This window comes from Athene noctua, chromosome 1 (genome assembly GCF_965140245.1).
Source record: "Athene noctua chromosome 1, bAthNoc1.hap1.1, whole genome shotgun sequence".
Classification (NCBI taxonomy): Eukaryota; Metazoa; Chordata; class Aves; order Strigiformes; family Strigidae; genus Athene; species Athene noctua.
The window spans coordinates 208443884-208462657 of NC_134037.1; the positions used below are offsets into that span (position 1 = coordinate 208443884).

At 40.3% G+C, this 18774-nt stretch overlaps 1 protein-coding gene across 2 annotated transcripts; it reads left to right on the top strand.

Annotated features, from left to right (window-relative positions):
- Positions 1-359: 359 nt before the first annotated feature.
- Positions 360-18611, top strand: TGDS (TDP-glucose 4,6-dehydratase). 2 transcript variants are annotated; one of them, XM_074911580.1, is made up of 12 exons: positions 360-464; positions 1449-1515; positions 1938-2006; positions 5664-5754; positions 6769-6911; positions 8136-8234; positions 9071-9130; positions 12100-12143; positions 12425-12590; positions 13128-13186; positions 16058-16155; positions 16549-18611. In XM_074911580.1, the coding sequence occupies exons 1-12, from the start codon at positions 388-390 to the stop codon at positions 16647-16649; spliced, it is 1074 nt and encodes a 357-aa protein (XP_074767681.1). In that variant the 5' UTR covers positions 360-387; the 3' UTR covers positions 16650-18611. The 2 variants fall into 2 exon arrangements, with proteins under 2 accessions (XP_074767681.1, XP_074767682.1); XM_074911581.1 differs by lacking the exon at positions 9071-9130.
- Positions 18612-18774: the final 163 nt, after the last annotated feature.

Sequence of the window (18774 nt, forward strand, 5' to 3'; positions counted from 1 at the left end):
GCCCACCCCGGGGGGCGGGGCCGAAAGAGCCGGCCCCTCCCCTGCCACCGTGCTCGGCACCTCCCCTGGTACAACGTGTCCGCTGCTGGGTTCGGCCGTAAGTTGAGACCCGGCGTCGTAAAAGTCGGCGGTCGCCGTTTGAAGGCGGAGGTCAGGCCTTTGTCTTCTCGCGCGGCCTCCTCAGAGGCGGGGAGTTCCGTTGTTCGGTCCCCCGGGGAGAGAGGAAGGCGTTTTATCACGCAGGCTCTTGCGGCCGCCGCGGCCCTGCCCGTGAAACCCGCGGGAGAACTACGGCTTCCGCCCCGTGCTGCGCGTGCGTAGTCGTGAGGTCGCGGCGCCAGGTAGCGGGAGGCGGGATGCGAGGGCTGCCGCCGTAAAGCGCGGACGATGTCGGGGCTGCCGGGCCCCGCCGAGCTGCCGGTCTTCGAGAAGCGGCTGCTGGTGACGGGCGGCGCGGGGTTCATGTGAGTGGCGGCCGCGGAGTCCCGAGTGCGGCCTCACCTCTCTGCTGGGCCGGGCAGGGGCCGCCGGGCTCCTTTCTGGGAGCGCGGGTGGGAGGGTCCGGCGGTGCCGCCTCGCTTGCCCGCCTCTCCTGGGTCGGTTCAGTGGCGCCTCTGGCTCGGATCGCGTTCGCTCAGGCGCAGGCTGCGGTGGGCGCAGCCTTCTGTAGGACCGACTTCGCCTTGGAGTTTGCATCTGTCTCTTCCGTTTCGTGGCGCTGAGGGAGCGAGCCAGAGGGAGTCGGTGCCCATCCTGAACCGGACTGGGGTGGGGGGCTGTGCTTTGAGCCAACTGCTGTTTGTCATCTCCAACCCCCAGTGCTGCGGGCTCTGCTCGAGTCAGTAAAAGTTCAGGTCCATCTTAAGCCTGAGCCCTCAGAGTCTGAAGCTCTGAGAGGATTAGATGTCTGTGTGCACTTCCCAGCTTGGGGAGCTGGAGTTGTGAAAAAGCATTGCTAATCCTGAACTCTCAGTGTGAGCTTGTTGTACACAGGACTAAGAAAGAGAAATGCCACCTGGTAGTCTGGCTGTCATTTCTTCTTACACCTAGCAGCAGTTTTGGAAAGTTGAGAGTATTGTGAGCTAGGAGAGATGACTCTTTAGTTCTCCCTAATGTCTAATGTATAAACATAAAAGTATTTTAGAATGGTAGTTGAACGTGGCACGTATTAATTTGGGTTGCGTTTTTTTTAGGTGGCAGTGAGCAGTGCTGCTTTCTTTTGTTACAGCATTTTAATCTGGTTTTTAGTTTCAGAATAGCATGCAGTTATGGGCATTATTAATAGAATAATAAAAAAATATCTGTCCGTTTATCTTTCTCCTGTCTCGAGTACAGACCCCTTTTCCCCAAAGCCTTTTGATATTGCTAGACCTATTAGTAATTTGTCATCTCTTTGTTACCTTAAAGCTAGCTGTATAATTGTAAAATGTTTGTCTTCTATCCTACAGTGCTTCACATGTAGTTGTCTCTCTTGTGAAAAACTACCCAAACTATCTGATTATAAATCTAGATAAGGTAAGTAGCTTGTTTTCTTTCTCAGTATGGAAAACTGTTTTGAATGATTTTAATGCAATCTATAGCATGTTGAAATTTGTATGGATTGTTGTTATTTATTTTTTGTTAGACTATCCATTTGTTCCTATGGAAAAAAAAAAAATCAGTTGTTTGTGCTTACAGTCCTGTGCCCACTACAAATAATTATTTAAAAAAAGAGGAAGCTTTTGAAGTTCTAAACTTCTGTTTAAGAATTTTTACAGTTAGAGTATCTTTAATAGTGTTTTTAAAGCTTCATCATGTCTGTTTGCAAAATAACTTTTCTTTTGAAAGAAATTTTCACTTTGTCACTATGTGACAAAACGTTCTAGTAATTAGGTTGGATCTGAGTTAACTTACTTTCATGCAGCCCACTTAATGGTATTGTGTGCGTTTCTCTTTAGCTTGACTACTGTGCAAGCTTGAAGAATCTTGAAACTGTCTCTGAGAAGGAAAACTACAAGTTTATCCAGGTGATAAAGCCTTCTCTTCTAGGAAACTTGACTTTTTACTGATTTTTATGCCTTTGTATCTAGGTAATGTGGTCTCCAGTGCTCCCCAAACTAGAAGCTACTGCTTTAACTTATGGTAAAATTCAAATTACTTCTACTAATTTATTGTCAGGAATGAGTCAGTGTATGTAATACACCAATGTATGGGACAGTCAGGTGGACATAACATTTACTTAATCTGTTTACCTTATTCCCTTATTTCACTCACAGAAGTCTGTGACAATATGCAGTATGTTCTGTCTCTTACATGAAGTAGTCTTTTGAAAGTTGATATATTTTATTGTATAACAAAGGTACAGAATTGGCAAAAAGCCTGATTATGGAGATGTGTGGTTTTAGGGATGATTATTTTACTTTTGGTAGGTAATATTGACAAGATGGACTTGGATTCAGCTCCTGTGTGCTTCTCTGATGCTCTCTTAGGTTTTGCACCTTCAAACACTGCCATTTGTCATATTCCATGGTGTGCAGCACACTCTTGTTCTGTTAGCACTAGACACCAGGCTACATTCTTGCTTTTTCTGCTGCTGATGCTGTGTAGTTCACAGTTGTGTTGAAACAGGGTCTTTTCTTTTTAAAATTTTGCCAATTAAATTACTGTTTCCACAGTTTTGTCTTCAGACAGGAGATGGATTTTGATTTATCGTTCAGATAAACATTCTGACTTCTGGGTTTATGTGTTGAGGTTCTTCCCCTCTACAAAAGTCAGTATTGATGCTGATGTGTCTGTCTAGCTGGGCTGTCCAAGGTTTCAGGACATCAGAGAAATGCATATAGTTTAATTTTCTGAAATAGTAACTTTGGAGCAACTTTGTCAGAGACAGTATATATAAGTTAAACACATCTCTTCAATTCAGGCAGGGTTGGGATTTGAACTGGTCCTTCCCTGTTTGGTGACCCTCATGGCTGTTCACATTTTTGTGAATGTGCCTCTTTATTTTGGTGATTATCACTGAGGTATTAGGATAAAACTTGCATGAGGAGAAAGGGGATGTCTGCTGAGCAAATGTATGCAGTTTCAACATGCCCAGACTGGGGTTTTGGTTGTTTTTCCTAATGTTTTTGATGTTTTCCAGTATGTGATATGAAATATATGAATGCTGTAGAAAAGCCTCATTACCTGGATATGTATTAACATTTAATTGCATTGAATGGGGATAGCGCGGAGTTCTAGAAGGCATCCTGTAAACAGTCAGATCCCTCTATGAAGCAAAGGAATAGTAACAAGGAATGATGTAGCTATACTGCTTCTGAACTAGAGTAGGAATATGTTCTTGCAAAACTTAGATCAGTATAATTAATTCCAACTTTCCAGGGTTGGTTGTTTTTTAAGGAAGGTTGATCAGAGCTTGATATGCAGCTAGTATGCAGCTGAGCAGTTTATACTGTTACGGAAAAAATGCACTGAAAAAAAACCTCTAATGGGCATGCCCTATGATTAGAACTGTAACATTATTACTGGCCTTAGGAGAGAGCAGGAAGGATAAACGCTCACGTGGTGCTGTAGAAAAGAAGCCTGTTAGGAAGACAGAGAAGTAAAAGTTTAGAAAATTTGCATAAGGGGCTGTATGGAAGATACAGTTCAGTCACAGTTTCTGTTGTTGCTCAGGACAGATGTATCGAGTTTAAATTTCATTTTTTTAAAAGAAAGCCAGTAATCGTAACTGTTTAGTTCAAAAGCATGTAGAAGCCTGAAGTGTTATATTGGGTTTTCAGGGCAAGGTTTTGGTACTGAGGGGCTTACAGGGGTGGCTTCTGTGAGAAGCTGCTAGAAACTTCGCCCATGTCCAACAGAGCCTGTGCCAGCTGGCTCCAAGATGGACCTGCTGCTGGCCAGGGCTGAGCCCTTCAGTGACAGTGGTAGTGCCTCTGTGATAACATATTTAAGAAGGGGGAGAAAAAAACCTGCACAACACCAGCAGCAGTGAGAAGAGAGGGTGAGAACACATGAGAGAAAGAGCCCTGAAGATGCAGTGAAGAACTGAGAACTGACCCTGCAGGTCAGTGAAGAAGGAGGGGGTGGGGGAGGAGGTGCTTCAGGCGTCAGAGCAGAGATTCCCCTGCAGCCTGTGGTGAAGACCCTGGTGAGGCAGGTTGTGTCACTGCAGCCCATGGAGGTTAACAGTGGAGCAGATAGACACCTGCAGCCTGGGGAGGACCCCACACCGGAGCAGATGGATGCACCTGAAGGAGGCTGTGACCCTTTGGGAAGCCCATGCTGGAGCAGGCTCCTGGCAGGACCTGTGGAGAGGAGTCCACGCTGGAGCAGGTTTGCTGGATGGACTTCTGACCTCGTGGGGGACCCACGCTGGAGCAGTTCATGAAGAGCTGCAGCCTGTGGGAAGGACTCACACTGGAGAAGTTTGTGGAGGACTGTCTCCTGTGGGAGGGACCCCATGCTGGATCAGGGGAAGAGTGTGAGGAATCCTCCCCCTAAGGAGGAAGGAGTGGCAGAAACAGTGTGTGATGGACTGAATGCAATCCCTATCCCCTGCCCCCTGCAATGCTGAGGGAGAGGAGGTAGAGAAAATCGGGAGTGAAGTTAAGACCGAGAAGATGGGAGGGGTGGGGGGAAGGTATTTTTAAGACTTGGTTTTTATTTCTCATTGTCATTCTCTGATTTGATTGATAATAAGTTAATTTTTCCCCACATTGAAGCTGTGTTTTACCTGTGACAGTAGTTGGTGAGTGATCTCTCCCTGTCTTTATCTTGACCCACAACCTTTTAATTATATTTTTTTCTCTCCCCTGTCTAGCTGAGGAAGGGAAGTGAGACTGGCTTTGGTGAGATCCTGGCATCTGGCCAGGGTCAACCCACCACAGGTGTATTTACTGGAGTGTTTCAGTTCTGTTCAGGCATGAAAAACAGGAAAATCAGTTCATCTTCCTCACATTTCTGACCTGTAGTACTTCTTTGAAGCTGTTGTTCAGAATTGTTGCTTGAAAACTTCTTAAAACAAGAGAATTTGAACTATTTTTAGTTAATTGCCTTGTTACTGAAAATACAAATATCTTCCTCCCAAGACACCTGTTCTCAGGTGGTATCTTGCTTGCGCCAACAGATAAATATCAAAAGCTTTTTCTCAGCTTGCATTTACCTTTAAAATCAGCTGTTGCTTCTCTGTCAACTTCACACTAAGCTTGTGTGTTTGTGCCTGACTCTTTTCTAAATATATTAATTAAAAACATTTACCAGAACAAACAACGAAAACCAAAATCCTTGCATGATCGTCTACTTTGACTGAAGTAGAAATCCAGTTCACCTTTTTTAGTGCCACTAGGTGTCACTGTCTGTTATCTGGACTCTAGTGAAACTTGCTATCAGAACTTGTGATGTCAACCTCAGCATTCAAGCTACACAGGGTATTTCTGTTGTGTATATTCTACTGTTAAATAGTAATATAAATACTGAAATAAGTTTTGTTGAGGCTGTTGCTCAAAATGTGTGAAACTTAATTGTAGACATGGCATTGATAAATTGCCCAAAACTCAGTTGGTAGCACTACTTGTATCCTGTGCTTCCTTTGCAGTGGTTTGTTTTGTGATGCTTGGTACAAATGAAAGTTTACTATTTTCTATCACAAATAATTTGTTAATGATTTATTTTTTCCTGTTTAGGGAGATATTTGTGAACCCGATTTTATAAAACAGCTCTTCAAAACTGAGAAAATAGATATAGTCCTTCATTTTGCAGCTCAAACGCATGTAGGTGAGCATTGTTGCATGTTTTGGTATTTTCCATGAGTATTTTTGTTTGAAAAATACACTGATTTTTTTTCTTTGTCTTTCCTCTTCGTGTAAAGCAAGGATACAGTTTGTCTCTACAAACTACGTGATTCAATGTCTGGTGGCCTTTTTAATTTAAAGGGGTTCGCTGCCTTAATTTAAGAAGTGCTTCATCTGACTGGTGTCTGTTTTCATTGTGCATAAATGGCAATGTTCTTTTTTAATTACATTTTTAAATTTCATATGTAACTTACAGTGTACTGGTGAAGTCATGAAGACAATGGAAGAAGAATTTATATATAGTCTTTAGTTTTTACTTCATTTGGCTCTAACCTTGCAGGACAAAAAACACAGTGTGGAAGCTGAAGGATTAAGCATAGCTCCCTTCAGAATCCAGCCTGGATTCTAAAAAGAGCGAATGAATTACACTTAAAAGTGCCTATTTCAAATTACTGCTCTTCAGTAATGCTGTTAATGAGAACTATCCCTACCGTACTCCTTTCATCATGAGAAGAAATCCTCAAAGAATTCTCCAGGAAAGTACTTCTCAAAATTGCCAGATTTGATATGCACAAAGTCATTAGGTCAGTGGGACAATTCTAAGAATTAAAACACGTGCTAGTTAATTAACAGTCATATATTACTGCATCTTAAAACTGTCTTTTGAATTTTATTTTTCTTATTGAGATCAGTCCTTTCTAGTGGAGAGGGGAAGTAGTCATGCTGCCACTTAATAAAAGTTAGATAATGCTATTTCAGTTGGAACTGTTCAAAGCCAACAAGCTTTTGCTCTGGATTTCAGCCTCTTGTTGAGAGCAAGTATTTTGTCTTCAGGTAAGTGTAGAAAGAATCTTCATTTAATAATGACCTTGCTATCTGACAATCAAAGAACTAGGGATAAAGTCCCAGTCTGTATTGCAGCCTCTAATATTATGGTTCAATAGGAAGCCCTGTCTTGCCTAAATTTAATTGGAATGGTTTGAATTTTTTAATGTAGATCTCTCATTTTGGCATGCCCTGGAATTCACCTATGTGAATGTTTATGGCACTAATGTGCTGGTTGCTGCTGCACATGAAGCCAACGTGGAGAAGTTTGTCTATGCTAGTACAGATGAAGTATATGGAGGTAGCACTGACAAGGTGAGTTTGAAAGTGCGTGAGGATTTTTCTAGCTTTACTTGCTTCTAATAGTGAAGACAAAATGAGTCTTAACTTCAGTTTGCCTTTGTAAATATATGACTTTTGAACTGTTTCTGACAGTACTGGAACTTGTAAACAAGCACTGGTGGTTTCTAGAAAGCGAAGTACCTTAGTCAGGAAATGCAATTTAGCTCAGTAAAAAAGACAAATTATGCATGCTCGTCTTTCAAAGGGAGTAAATAACGGCCAAGGAGTCTTGTGCCATAATCCATGAAAATACTGATGTATTTCAGAGCAGTCATGTGCACTTTCTTACTGTTGCAATGTTTTTATCAGCTTCTTCAACACAAATCTGTAGACTTCTGTGATACTGTTTTCCTGCATGTAGACCAGTGGTTTGTGTGAGGCAACTTCAAGTGAACTTTTTCTGCTTCTGGGCCTTGAAAAGAGCACTTTCATTTAATCTGTTTTTTGTTCTCTTTGTGAATCATAGTAGAAGTTTGTGAAGAGCGTTATTTTTGGGGGGAGGAAGGTCAAAAAGTAAGGTCAATTCATTTCGGAGGCAAAGGTCAGACAAGAACAGTGAGTCTTTTATTCATGTATTAAGAGGATTCCTATGAATTGCACCTCAGGCAGTGTAGAATCCCTCCTTTCTTTGGTTCATTATTGTGGTGTGTGGGTTGGTACCCCCTCTACCCCCAGCCCCAAGCAAGAAGTACATAGAAATGGCAGGATAGCCATGAAGCTACCTGTTCTGGAGATGATTAAAATTGTTGAAGCCTTGCTTTGGAGGGCTTTGGGTTGAAATTCTAATTCTTTTATAGAAATAAAGTTTCTAGAAGGCGGGAATGAATCCCTTTTATTTAGGACTGAAAGGTCAACTTGCTAGCTGTGGCGCGTTGGCATTCTGAGGCATTCTGAGTCTGAAAAATACTGAACCTCCCTGTGGCAACGGTGATTATTTACAAGATAAAAATCTAAGGACCTGTTACTTTGAGGTACTTTGCTAGAAGTATAAAAATATTACTGCTGATATTCTAGCTGCTTCCTGTGCTTGATAAATAGACTGTCTTTTGTTACTGGTTTTCTGCTGTAAGTGGAAGGGTGACTTAGACTGGTGTGTTTGGATCGTTAGAGATTTTTATTGCAACTGCAGCTTTTGTAACTTTAAGACTTAACTGGGCAAAAGAAACCGAGTAATGCAAGTTTTTCTTTTCCTTTTAGGAATTTGATGAATCCTCACCAAAACGTCCAACAAATCCCTATGCTTCCTCTAAAGCAGCTGCAGAATGTTTTGTTCAGTCTTACTGGGAAAGGTACCAAGTGAGTTGATGCAAGCTTCAAAAATCTGAAGCCCATACTTATGTGTCTGTATTATGTATATAAGAGTATAAAAGAAAAATCAGTAATAGTTTACACAGTGCCAGCTCTTTCCTGATTACTAATTTTGTAGTTGGATGTCTTGGAGGATGTTCAGCACTTACTGATGGAGATATGCTGCAAGACAGTTGGGGAGAGGTCAAATGTTTTTCAATGTTTTGAAAATCTGAACTGTAATGTCTAAAAATGTTCTTTCATAAAATGGTCAAAAAGAACATTGGCAATTTAAAAAACAGTGTTAAGCATGGAGGAAATTCATTTATACAGAAATAAAATATGCAAAGTTCAAATTGTATTAAGACTAGGTTTATAGTGAAAGAAAAAAAAAACCCACACCAAACTCCTATTACTCAGATTTAAGCAAAAATATTTAAAATTTTGAATACTTCAGTCTTTTGTTCTTGACATGTTCTTTTTCAAAGTTGTTTTTGACATAAAGTTGACTTGAATAAGGTGACTATGAAACATTTTCTTGGAATTAGTAGTAAGCCGGTCTTCAGCCAACCGGATACGTGTCTGTAATGTCCTGTGGTGGTTCCCTAGCAAGACTTGAGAGAGACACACGCTTGTCACTTGTGGTGGTTTGAACAGTCTGGGAATGCTGGAGGTCCTTGCCTGTTTGCTAGAAGTATGGATAACTTAATTCATTAATGTTTGTAAGGGCTTGCAGATTTTTGAATAAGCCCTGCGGGTGTGTCAGTTTATTATTTATTGATCGTCAAGAAACCTACAGATTTTTACTGTCATATATAATCACATGCATATTTAATGCTCTTAAGTTCCCAGTTGTTATCACACGGAGCAGTAATGTTTACGGACCACACCAGTATCCAGAAAAAGTAAGTTAAACTTATGCTTTAGTCTGAGCTTCAGTAAAGCATAATTTAGGGTTTTACTGATGTTACTTTTTTTCTCATAAGAACAGACTGACTTCTGAAAAAACACTATCATGCAGGTATATTTGTCCACACTTACTTGAGACTATATATATCACACTAACATTTCTTACAGTCAACACAATGAACGCATGTTTTTTTGGTTGTCAGTAGAGCATCAGTGAGAGATTTCTAGTTGTTTTACATGAATTTTACCATAGTGATTTTGTTTTGTAAATTTCTTAGTTTTCAAAGGATATTTAACTGCTTTGTGTCTGGCAGGGTTCCCCTACAGATTATGTTAACTCCCATGTCATCTGCTGTAATTAGGAATGTTTAATAACTAAGGTAAACATTTCAAAAAGTAAGCTGTGGGAGAGCAGTATGCCTGGTATAGAAGGAGAATGTTTCAGCCTATACAGAAAATAGGTAAGATGAAGCTATAGCAATCAGATATATGGTGAGAAGTAGTGCAGAATGACTTTTTCTTTACATATGTCTGTACATACCTTACAGGATAACTATGTAAAATGGTTATTAATGAGAGGCAGTCGCCTTTGAAGGCAATACTAAGATCTGCTATGCTAAGTGAATGGAAATATGCTGACAGAATGTTGGTCATAATCATATGTACTCTTTGGAGTTCAGAGCTTGTGTGAAATGTAGCTGTATTTTGCAGTTCTAGTGAGATGTTTAATTTTAACTGCTTTCTGTGTGTTGGGGTTTTTTTGCAAGTAAATTTATTTTTCTGTACATTATTGCAGGTGGATAAGCAGTAGTTTTTCAAAATGTGTGTTTCACTGATCTGTGGCTTGGGAAGTGTCTGACTATAGATTGGATGATGTTGGGAGTATATTTGGGGATGTATCACTATTTACTTGCTTTCAGCTTATACATATTCTTCCTTGTGTATCCACTTTTAGTTACTGCTAAGAACACAATACTAGACTATTTGATCTTTAATTTTGCCTAGTATGTCTGCTGCTATGTTTAGAGTAGTAAGTTAACAAAATTAAAAGTATTGGAATAGCTTTCTAATGACTTCAGTTTAAAAACTTCAATAGCAGGGCCAAGTGTTCTGAAGTTTCTTGGATATTATGAATGGATTATGAAAGGGAAGCTCATGGAGTAGGTCATCTCAAGTGCCATTAAAAGTCATATAATGGACAACGAGGGGATCAGTCCCAGACAGCATGGGTTTAGGAAAGGCAGGTCCTGCCTGACAAACCTGATCTCCTTCTACGGCAGGGAGACCTGCTTACTGGATAAGGGAAAGGCTGTGGATGTTGTTTACCTTGACTTTAGTAAGGCCTTTGACACCGTTTCCCACAGCATTCTCCTGGCAAAACTGACTGCTTGTGGCTTGGTTGGGCACACTCTTTGTGGGGTAAAAAACTGTCTGGATGGCCGGGCCCAAAGTGTTGTGGTTAATGAAGTTAAATCCAGTTGATGGCCAGTTAGGAGTGGTTTCCCCAGGGCTCGGTTTTGGGGCCACTCCCCCCCCCAGACAAGGGGATTGAGTGCACCCTCAGTCAGTTTGCAGATGACACCCAGTTGGGTGGGAGTGTTGATGTGCTCGAGGGTAGGGAGGCTCTGCAGAGAGACCTGGACAGGCTGGAGCCATGGGCTGAGGCCAACTGGAGGAGTTTCAATAAGGTCAAATGCCAGGGGCTGCCCTTGGGCCATAACAACCCCCAGCAGCACTACAGGCTTGGGGAGGAGTGGCTGGAGAGCTGCCAGTCAGAGAGGGACCTGGGGGTGTTGATTGACAGCTGGCCGAACAGGAGCCAGCAGTGTGCCCAGGGGGCCAAGAAGGCCAATGGCATCCTGGCTTGTGTCAGCAATAGTGTGGCCAGCAGGGACAGGGAAGGGATCTGACCCCTGTCCTCGGCACTGGTGAGGCCACACCTCGATTCCTGTGTTCAGTTTTGGGCCCCTCACTCCAAAAAGGACATTGAATGACTCGAGCGTGTCCAGAGAAGGGCAACGAAGCTGGTGCAGGGTCTGGAGCACAGGTCGTACGGGGAGCGGCTGAGGGACCTGGGGGTGTTTAGTCTGGAGAAGAGGAGTCTGAGGGGAGACCTCATCGCCCTCTACAGCTACCTGAAAGGAGGTTGCAGAGAGCTGGGGATGAGCCTCTTTAACCAAGTAGTAAGCGATAGGACAAGAGATAATGGCTTCAAATTACACCAGGGAAGGCCAGGGAAGGTTTAGACTGGATATTAGAAAGTATTTCTTTACAAAAAGGGTTGTGAGGTGTTGGAATGGGCTGCCCAGGGAGGTGGTGGAGTCCCCATCCCTGGCAGTGTTTAAGAGTCAGGTCGACATAGCGCTGAGGGATATGGTGTAGTTGGGAAGTGTCAGTGTTAGGTTAATGGTTGGTCTAGATGATCTTCAAGGTCTTTTCCAACCTAGACAATTATGCTTGTAGCTGGACACAATATTGTAAAACTTTATGCTACAAGCAAGTGGCTATCACTGGATCTGTGTTTACTTATCTTGAAATTCTCTGTTGGTGCTCTTCCAAATTTAACTATTTTAATGACTTTACTTTTAAACTATAGATTTATTGCAACTTGCTGGATGTTTAAACCATGTTCTAAACTGTTTGCAATAGTTACCCCTGGTTAGACTCTAGTGCACTTTTGTATGCAAAAAGTAATGGAAACATTTTATTTTGTAAAAATGTTATATTTGTAATGGTTGACCAGAAGGATAAGCTTTACAACACAATAGAGGCATCTATGCTTAAAGAAATCCAAAATCCTTGCAGTTTCTAGGCTTGATGCATTCTTTGATTAGAGTTAAGAAGACTTAAAAGTATTTAAAGGGTCTTATTAAAATCCTTGATACTTACTGGTGGAGCCCCAGGTTCTTTACAGAATAACACCTTCTGAAATAGTGGAGTAATGTTTTTTTATTCAATTCCTTAGGTTATTCCAAAGTTTATATCTTTGTTGCAACAGAACAGAAAATGGTATGTAATTTGCTTTTTTTGTTTGTGATATTTGTGCTATAAAACTGTAATTACAGTTATAGATACATGGTATAGTTTATAAATAATAAGCAATTCATAACTTTGTTGCGAAATTAGTTTAAGGAAATCCTATTACTAAAATAAAGGATTGTTTGCATGTCAGCTACTTAAGGTACCGTCAGGTAATGGCTAACAGCAAAACTGCTTAAAACACAGTCTAATAAATTGAATGTTCCTATTTACGGATTAACAAAAATGTCTTGCTTTTTCCTGGTTTTAAGCTGTATTCATGGTTCTGGACTTCAAAAAAGGAATTTCCTTTATGCAACTGATGTGGTAGAAGCATTTCTAACTGTCCTGAAGGAGGGGAAGCCAGGTGAAATTTATAACATTGGAACTAACTTTGAGATGTCCATTGCCCAGCTTGCTAAGGAGTTAATCCATTTAGTGAGTAAACAGTTATTATGCCTTCCTATACCAGTCGTTGCAGATACAAACAATTCTACTGTAAGCCTCTTGTAGCTCTGAGAGAGCTTAGGCTTGTGGTGGGTCTTAGGAGATAATTGTAGCAGAATGATGTGCTACTTTCTGTGGCAATTGCACTACTTAAGTTTGCTGTACAGGCTGTTATGCATTGCACTGCTCCATCAGTTATCCTGACTGTGATATAACTGGCATAAAGATTAAATTCCATTTGGTAGGGTTTTTTTCATGCTGGCTGCTTCTGTTTTGATCTGAGAATGTGGCACTACTAAAACCTAACAATTTTGATTATGAATGTTTAGGCAGTGCTAAGATGAAGGAGAACTATTGGAATTGTTCTATATAGTTTTGATAATTTCAGTAGCTTGAAAAATCAGTTTAGACTGTTTCTGGTTTGTTTTTTTTAATAGACTTAAATTTTGTTTAAAAAAAAATATTTTTAAATGTGTGTCAAGACAGCACAAGATGTGTGGGGATAATTTTCGTTTCTTTTCTTGACAGATAAAAAAGACCAGTTCAGAATCTGAAATGGAGCACTGGATGGATTATGTCAAAGACAGGTAAGAAAACAGTGAAGCACATGCAGGATAGCTTTATCCTGAAGGTTTCTGGGACTCTTGCCAAGTGTTTGGGTCTTTTTTTTGTAAAAATGTTTCTGGTTTGCAGGAGGGAAGATTTTGAGGGAGTATGAGCTGGTTTGCTTTCTTAACTTTTTATTTTTGCTGTTGGATTTGACATGTGATCTGTACAGAACATTATAGCAAAACAGGATTTCCATTTATTATTTGGTTCTTAAGGTCAGAGTGTATGTCTTGAAGGGGAATGTGTAATGCTAATCACAGAATCATTCAGGTTGGAAAAGACCCTTGGGATCATCGAGTCCAACCATCAGTGCTACTCTACAAAGTTCTCCCCTACACCATATCCCCAGCATCTCATCTAAACCACCCTTAAACACATCCAGGGATGGTGACTCCACCACCTCCCTGGGCAGCCTATTCCGCTGTCTCACCACTCTTTCTGTGAAAATTTTTTTCCTAATGTCCAGTCTAAACCTCCCCTGTTGCAGTTTAAAGCCATTCCCTCTTGTTCTGTCACTAACCACCTGTGAGAAGAGACCAGCAACAACCTCTCTACAATGTCCTTTCAGGCAGCTGTAGAGAGTGATGAGGTCTCCCCTCAGCCTTCCCCTTTCAAACTAAACAGTCCCAGCTCCTTCAATCGCTCCTCATAGATTTATTCTCCAGGCCTGTCACCAGCTTCATTGCCCTCCTCTGCACTCACTCCAGCACCTCGATATCTCTCTCGGATTGAGGTGTCCAGAACTGGACACAACACTCCAGGTGTGGCCTCACCAGTGCAGAGTACAGGGGGACTGTCACCTCCCTACTCCTGCTGGTCACACTATTTCTAATACAATCCAGGTTGCCGTTGGCTTTCTTGGCCACCTGGGCACACTGCCGGCTCATGTTCAGCTGCTTGTCAATTAGAACCCCCAGCTCCTCTTCCAGACAGCTCTCCAGCCACACCTCCCCAAGCCTGTAGCCATTCCTGGGGTTGTTGTGGCCCAAGTGCAGGACCTGGCACTTGGCCTTGTTGAAGCTCGTCCCATTAACATTGGCCCACCGATCCAATCTATCCAAGTCTCTCTGTAGAGCCTCCCTATCTTCATGCAGATCAATACTCCCGCTTAACTTGGTGTCATCTGTGAACTTATTGATGATACACCACTCTGTCTTTATCAAGACCATCAATAAAGATGTTAAACAGAAATGGTCCCAACACCAAGCCCTGAGGAACACCACTGTCTGTCTTCAGACTTTCTTCAGACGTCTTACTACTTCAGTCTGTTCTGGGAAAAGGACAGGTTTTATGCTGTAGCTAAGTCTTTTCCTAAGGGTAGTTTAGTTTATTCAGTATTTGTATTCAACATCACTTAAGTGAGATGAATGCCATCATCTCTCATTTAGCTTTAGTATTTTGATGTTAATGTGACTAGTTCAGACTTAGTTGTGCTTCGTAGGAACAACCCACTCTCTACAAGCAGAAATACGCACCTACAGAGTGTCGTTAATTTTAGATTCCTATCTCTAAGCTGAAACTGCTATCTCAAAAGTAGATGTAAAACTCTGAGGTGTCAAAGTAAGGGCGCAGCAAAAATGGATAGCTTTTATAGATATGCCTTTGCTCTGTCTTTCCATCCTTAATTTCAGGCTTGGTTTGGCTCTGTTCTTTTATCTCCATTTCTTCTCTGCACCAACAGTGAGTCTCTGTTCACTTTAGATATCACTCTCTCCAGAGTGATTAGAAATGATGTATCTACTGATAGCAGCTAGGTATTATTATGGCCTTTAGAATTCTCACTTTCGGTTCACATTTGGATTGTTATCATGGCAACTAAAGTGTCTTTAAATGTACTAATTCTTGTTTTTAAAAGGAAGTGTTCTTCAGAATCCTATCTGAGCGTATCGCAGGACTTTGAACAAATTGCCTTTGGCTCACATGATGTGAGTGTTCAGTAGGTCTCCATGTAATTCAGATTGAGATGTTTCTTCACCTCTACTGGGCCCTGTCCGCTAACGTTTAAACATAAATGGGGTTGGGAAAACTAACCGTATAGGAATACATGTTTAAAAAGTTGATGTTTTATAAAAGACTCTTAAGATAGTGAGTAATGATTCTTTAATTCTGTAGTGAGTGACTTAAAGGACATGGGGGTTACTTGCCCATGGAAAAATTAGTTCTGCTTTTGCTGGAGACTATCATGTTTTAATAATGGTGATAAGTAGCTGGTTTCTCTCTGGGCAAGTAGCTTAACTATTCAGTATGCTACTGCCAGTAATGCAGGAATGCTGCACTAGGCTACCTAACTGCCAGATTGTGGAAGTGAAAATTTGTGCCATGCTTAAATGTAGAGAATCTTTTAGTTTTGAATCTTGCAACTTGAAATTCTACATATTCAGTATTACTGTGTAGCTAATGAGGCACTGTAATGACAAGCTTTAGAAGTCGGTGTATTTCAAATCTGAAGTATGTGAAAATCTGTGGGCTTTTGGGGTGAAAAATGTAAATGCTGATATTAGAAAACATTGGCTTGCATAGTGACTGTCTAAAGAGTTGCAAACACTGATTTGCACAATTGCATTGGCAGTGATTGGAGTTTTGCATACATTTTTGTACCAATAAAATACTAATTCATATTTATTCTAGTCAATTCCAAATACTTGACTGTACAAACTGAATTGTATTGTAGCTGCACTCAACTGCACTGTATTTTTTTTGGAGGCAATATAATCTGTTCATGTTGATGCAGAATTTTCAAAATTGAAGCATACCTAATGTTGGTTTGAAGACAAGGTGAGGTACTGCATATCTAATTAGTGAAAAAGTCTAATCAGATTGTTTTCCATGTGTGTTTTATGCTTCATTAGACCTACCAATGACCTAAGATACCCAATGAATTCAGAAAAAATGCACAATTTAGGATGGAGACCTAAAGTGCCTTGGAAGGAAGGAATAAAGAAAACAAGTAGGACTGGCTTTTATACTAACGGATTTAGAACTGTGAGGAGGGAAAGGGGTGGAAATGGGTATATAGGTTAGTTAATGAGAAGCTAAAGAGAATGAATTTAACACTAATTTTACATAAAACTGGCTGCTTTTCCAGTAGTGAATTTACCTGATTTAAAAAAAAGGTTAATCACAATGCAGTAGCATCAGGTACTAGAATTAATTAATTATTAATGCTAGAATAAGTCTTGCATAAAGAATTTATAAAATCTTAACTAGACTTTTTTAATATTATAGGTTAAAATTCTGCATAATGAACTATTAGCATGTTGTTAGTCTTATATCTATGGAATATTTCAATTTCCCCTTTATCTGCGATCAGCTTGACTCATGAACATTCTCTTCATACTAGTTGAATGGTACAAAGAAAACTTTCACAACTGGAAAAACTCAGAGAAAGCTTTGGAGCCCTTTCCTGTGACAGAGCCATTTGCACAGCTCAGTGATCCGTAGGGTGGCAGAGAACCTGAAGGAGTTTATTCTACCTCATTACAGTCTTTTCTCTGAAGCCTGCAATCAAGTGGCCACAATGAACTCTTAATGTGTTCAAGGTACATGAACCGTGGTGAAAACAGAACTGCAGTATGGAACGACTTTGGAAGGCTTTAGCACTTTATCAGTTGAACCTGTTCATTTCAGCTTTTGGTGCAATACTATAGTCTCACTACGTATTGATTTTAAAGAACTGTACAGGGTGAAGAATATTTATGATGCTGTAAATTGGTGTAACTGAAGTTAAATCTGCCTTATTAATTAAGAATAATTGTGACTACAGCTTTTGGGACTTCAATGAAGTTTGTTTTAGTTCTGGAATTGTTCATCTGTATTTGTTTGTTTTTACAGTGTAATATATTATTTTTGTCAATTTAAAGAATTACATTTTATTTTTAATCAAGGCAAAAAATGGTATGTTTTCTGGAGAGTATAAAGCAGTTGATAAAAGCCAGATACAGCACCCATATGGTTCAGCCCTTTTCTCTGTTGCTGCAGTATTACCTTCTATAGATGACTGATAAAACTGTTATCTACTCCATAACTTAAATGCTCTTTTAAGGAGGGTGAGGGGGAAAGGTATCAAGAAGTAGTAGGTGTTCTTGGTGAGATTTCAAGAAGCGTTTGCTTGAACTTTGTTGTTTTAGATATCATCTTTTTACTGTATTACTGTCTTTTACATGTTATTTTCCTTAACTGTAATTGTAACAAACTTGAAATACTGTAACACAGTTAACATTCCAATGATGTTATTTCCTGTGATATGAAGGCTGTTTAGGGAGAAGAATTTGAAACACTTCTTTTCATGTGAATTGTCAGTTGGCAGACCTTATTCAAAGCAGTGTTTCAGAATGTTTTTTTGGTGACAAACATTTTTAAGGATGAAACAATATTTGAGTTTTAATGTAAAGTCTGGGAGGAAACTTCAGTTCTAGAAATATCAGTGCATCATTTTCAAAGTTGATTTAGTAATAAAAGTTGTGGTGTAACTGGTTTTTCTTAAGTAAACATGCTGAAAAAGTTGATGGTGGTTTGTTGGTTGTTTTGGTTTGTTTGGTTTTTTTTTTTAAATTTATTAGTTCTTCCTTTATCCTAAAAAAAATTATCTTCACTTTTTTGGCTTTGAGGTGGCAGACATAAAGGGAAAACTTCTTGGGTTTATGACTTTAGCTTCTGCACTTGGCACAGTCCCAGACCCTTCTTTTGCCTCTGGGTAGCTCTGCAGAAGCACAGGACTAGGATACTGTATTGTACTTTGAAATTGCTGCAACTTCTGAAGTCTCTCAGAAAATGGGAGTTAACTCTCAAAACACAAGTATGTGCAGAAGTCCTTTCCTCATCACCCAAAGTGCAGAAAGAATGGAACCTGAGGTATTTGCCTTAGCTTTGCCCATGCTAGAGTTTTGGTAGTAATTGAGCATGAACCTTCATGGTACTGACACAGGTAGCCTACAACTCGTGCTGCCTTTGGACCTACAGAGCTCCCAGCTTCATCACACCTCTTGTGTGTTGCATGGTGCTGTTGATAAAGCGCTGTTCTTGGGTGGTAAGAGTCATCTTAAAAGAGATAAACAGTAAGCATCTAGTCTTACCTTGGCACCAAGTATGTGTTATAAAGTCTAGGAATGGGTTATTGAATGTGAGTTTTCTATGACAAAGTGAGATAATACTATACTAGAATTGCATTGCACTTGGGTTCTTTTGGATTTCTGATACTTGGTTTGGTAGTAAAAACTTTCATTTGAGAACAGAAGTTGCAGGATGTTACTGGAATACTTTGATACCTACTGATCAGTCACTTCAGTTTCATTGTCAAACACACGTTGTTGGTAACAATAAAATACTTTCTTAATTTTTATATTTTCTTGTGATACAGCTTCCTTACAATATGTAATATTACAATATTACTATATAAGAGTTACTTATCCCTCTTACTCTTGTATTTTTCAAAAGTCAATACCAGAAATAGCTGAAGTACTGCAAAGAAATATTTTAGCTGTGTTTATGCTTACTGTGGCAGCTGCTCTGGGTGAACTACGTGAAAGTTATGTATCTTTCACGTCTGCTTATGCTGGAATACTGGTTA

Coding starts and splice junctions, on each gene's coding strand:
- TGDS (XM_074911580.1), top strand. CDS start 388: ATGTCGGGGCTGCCGGGCCCCGCCGAGCTGCCGGTCTTCGAGAAGCGG. Junction 1,516..1,937: donor TGATTATAAATCTAGATAAG/GTAAGTAGCTTG, acceptor GTTTCTCTTTAG/CTTGACTACTGTGCAAGCTT. Junction 9,131..12,099: donor CACACCAGTATCCAGAAAAA/GTAAGTTAAACT, acceptor TCAATTCCTTAG/GTTATTCCAAAGTTTATATC.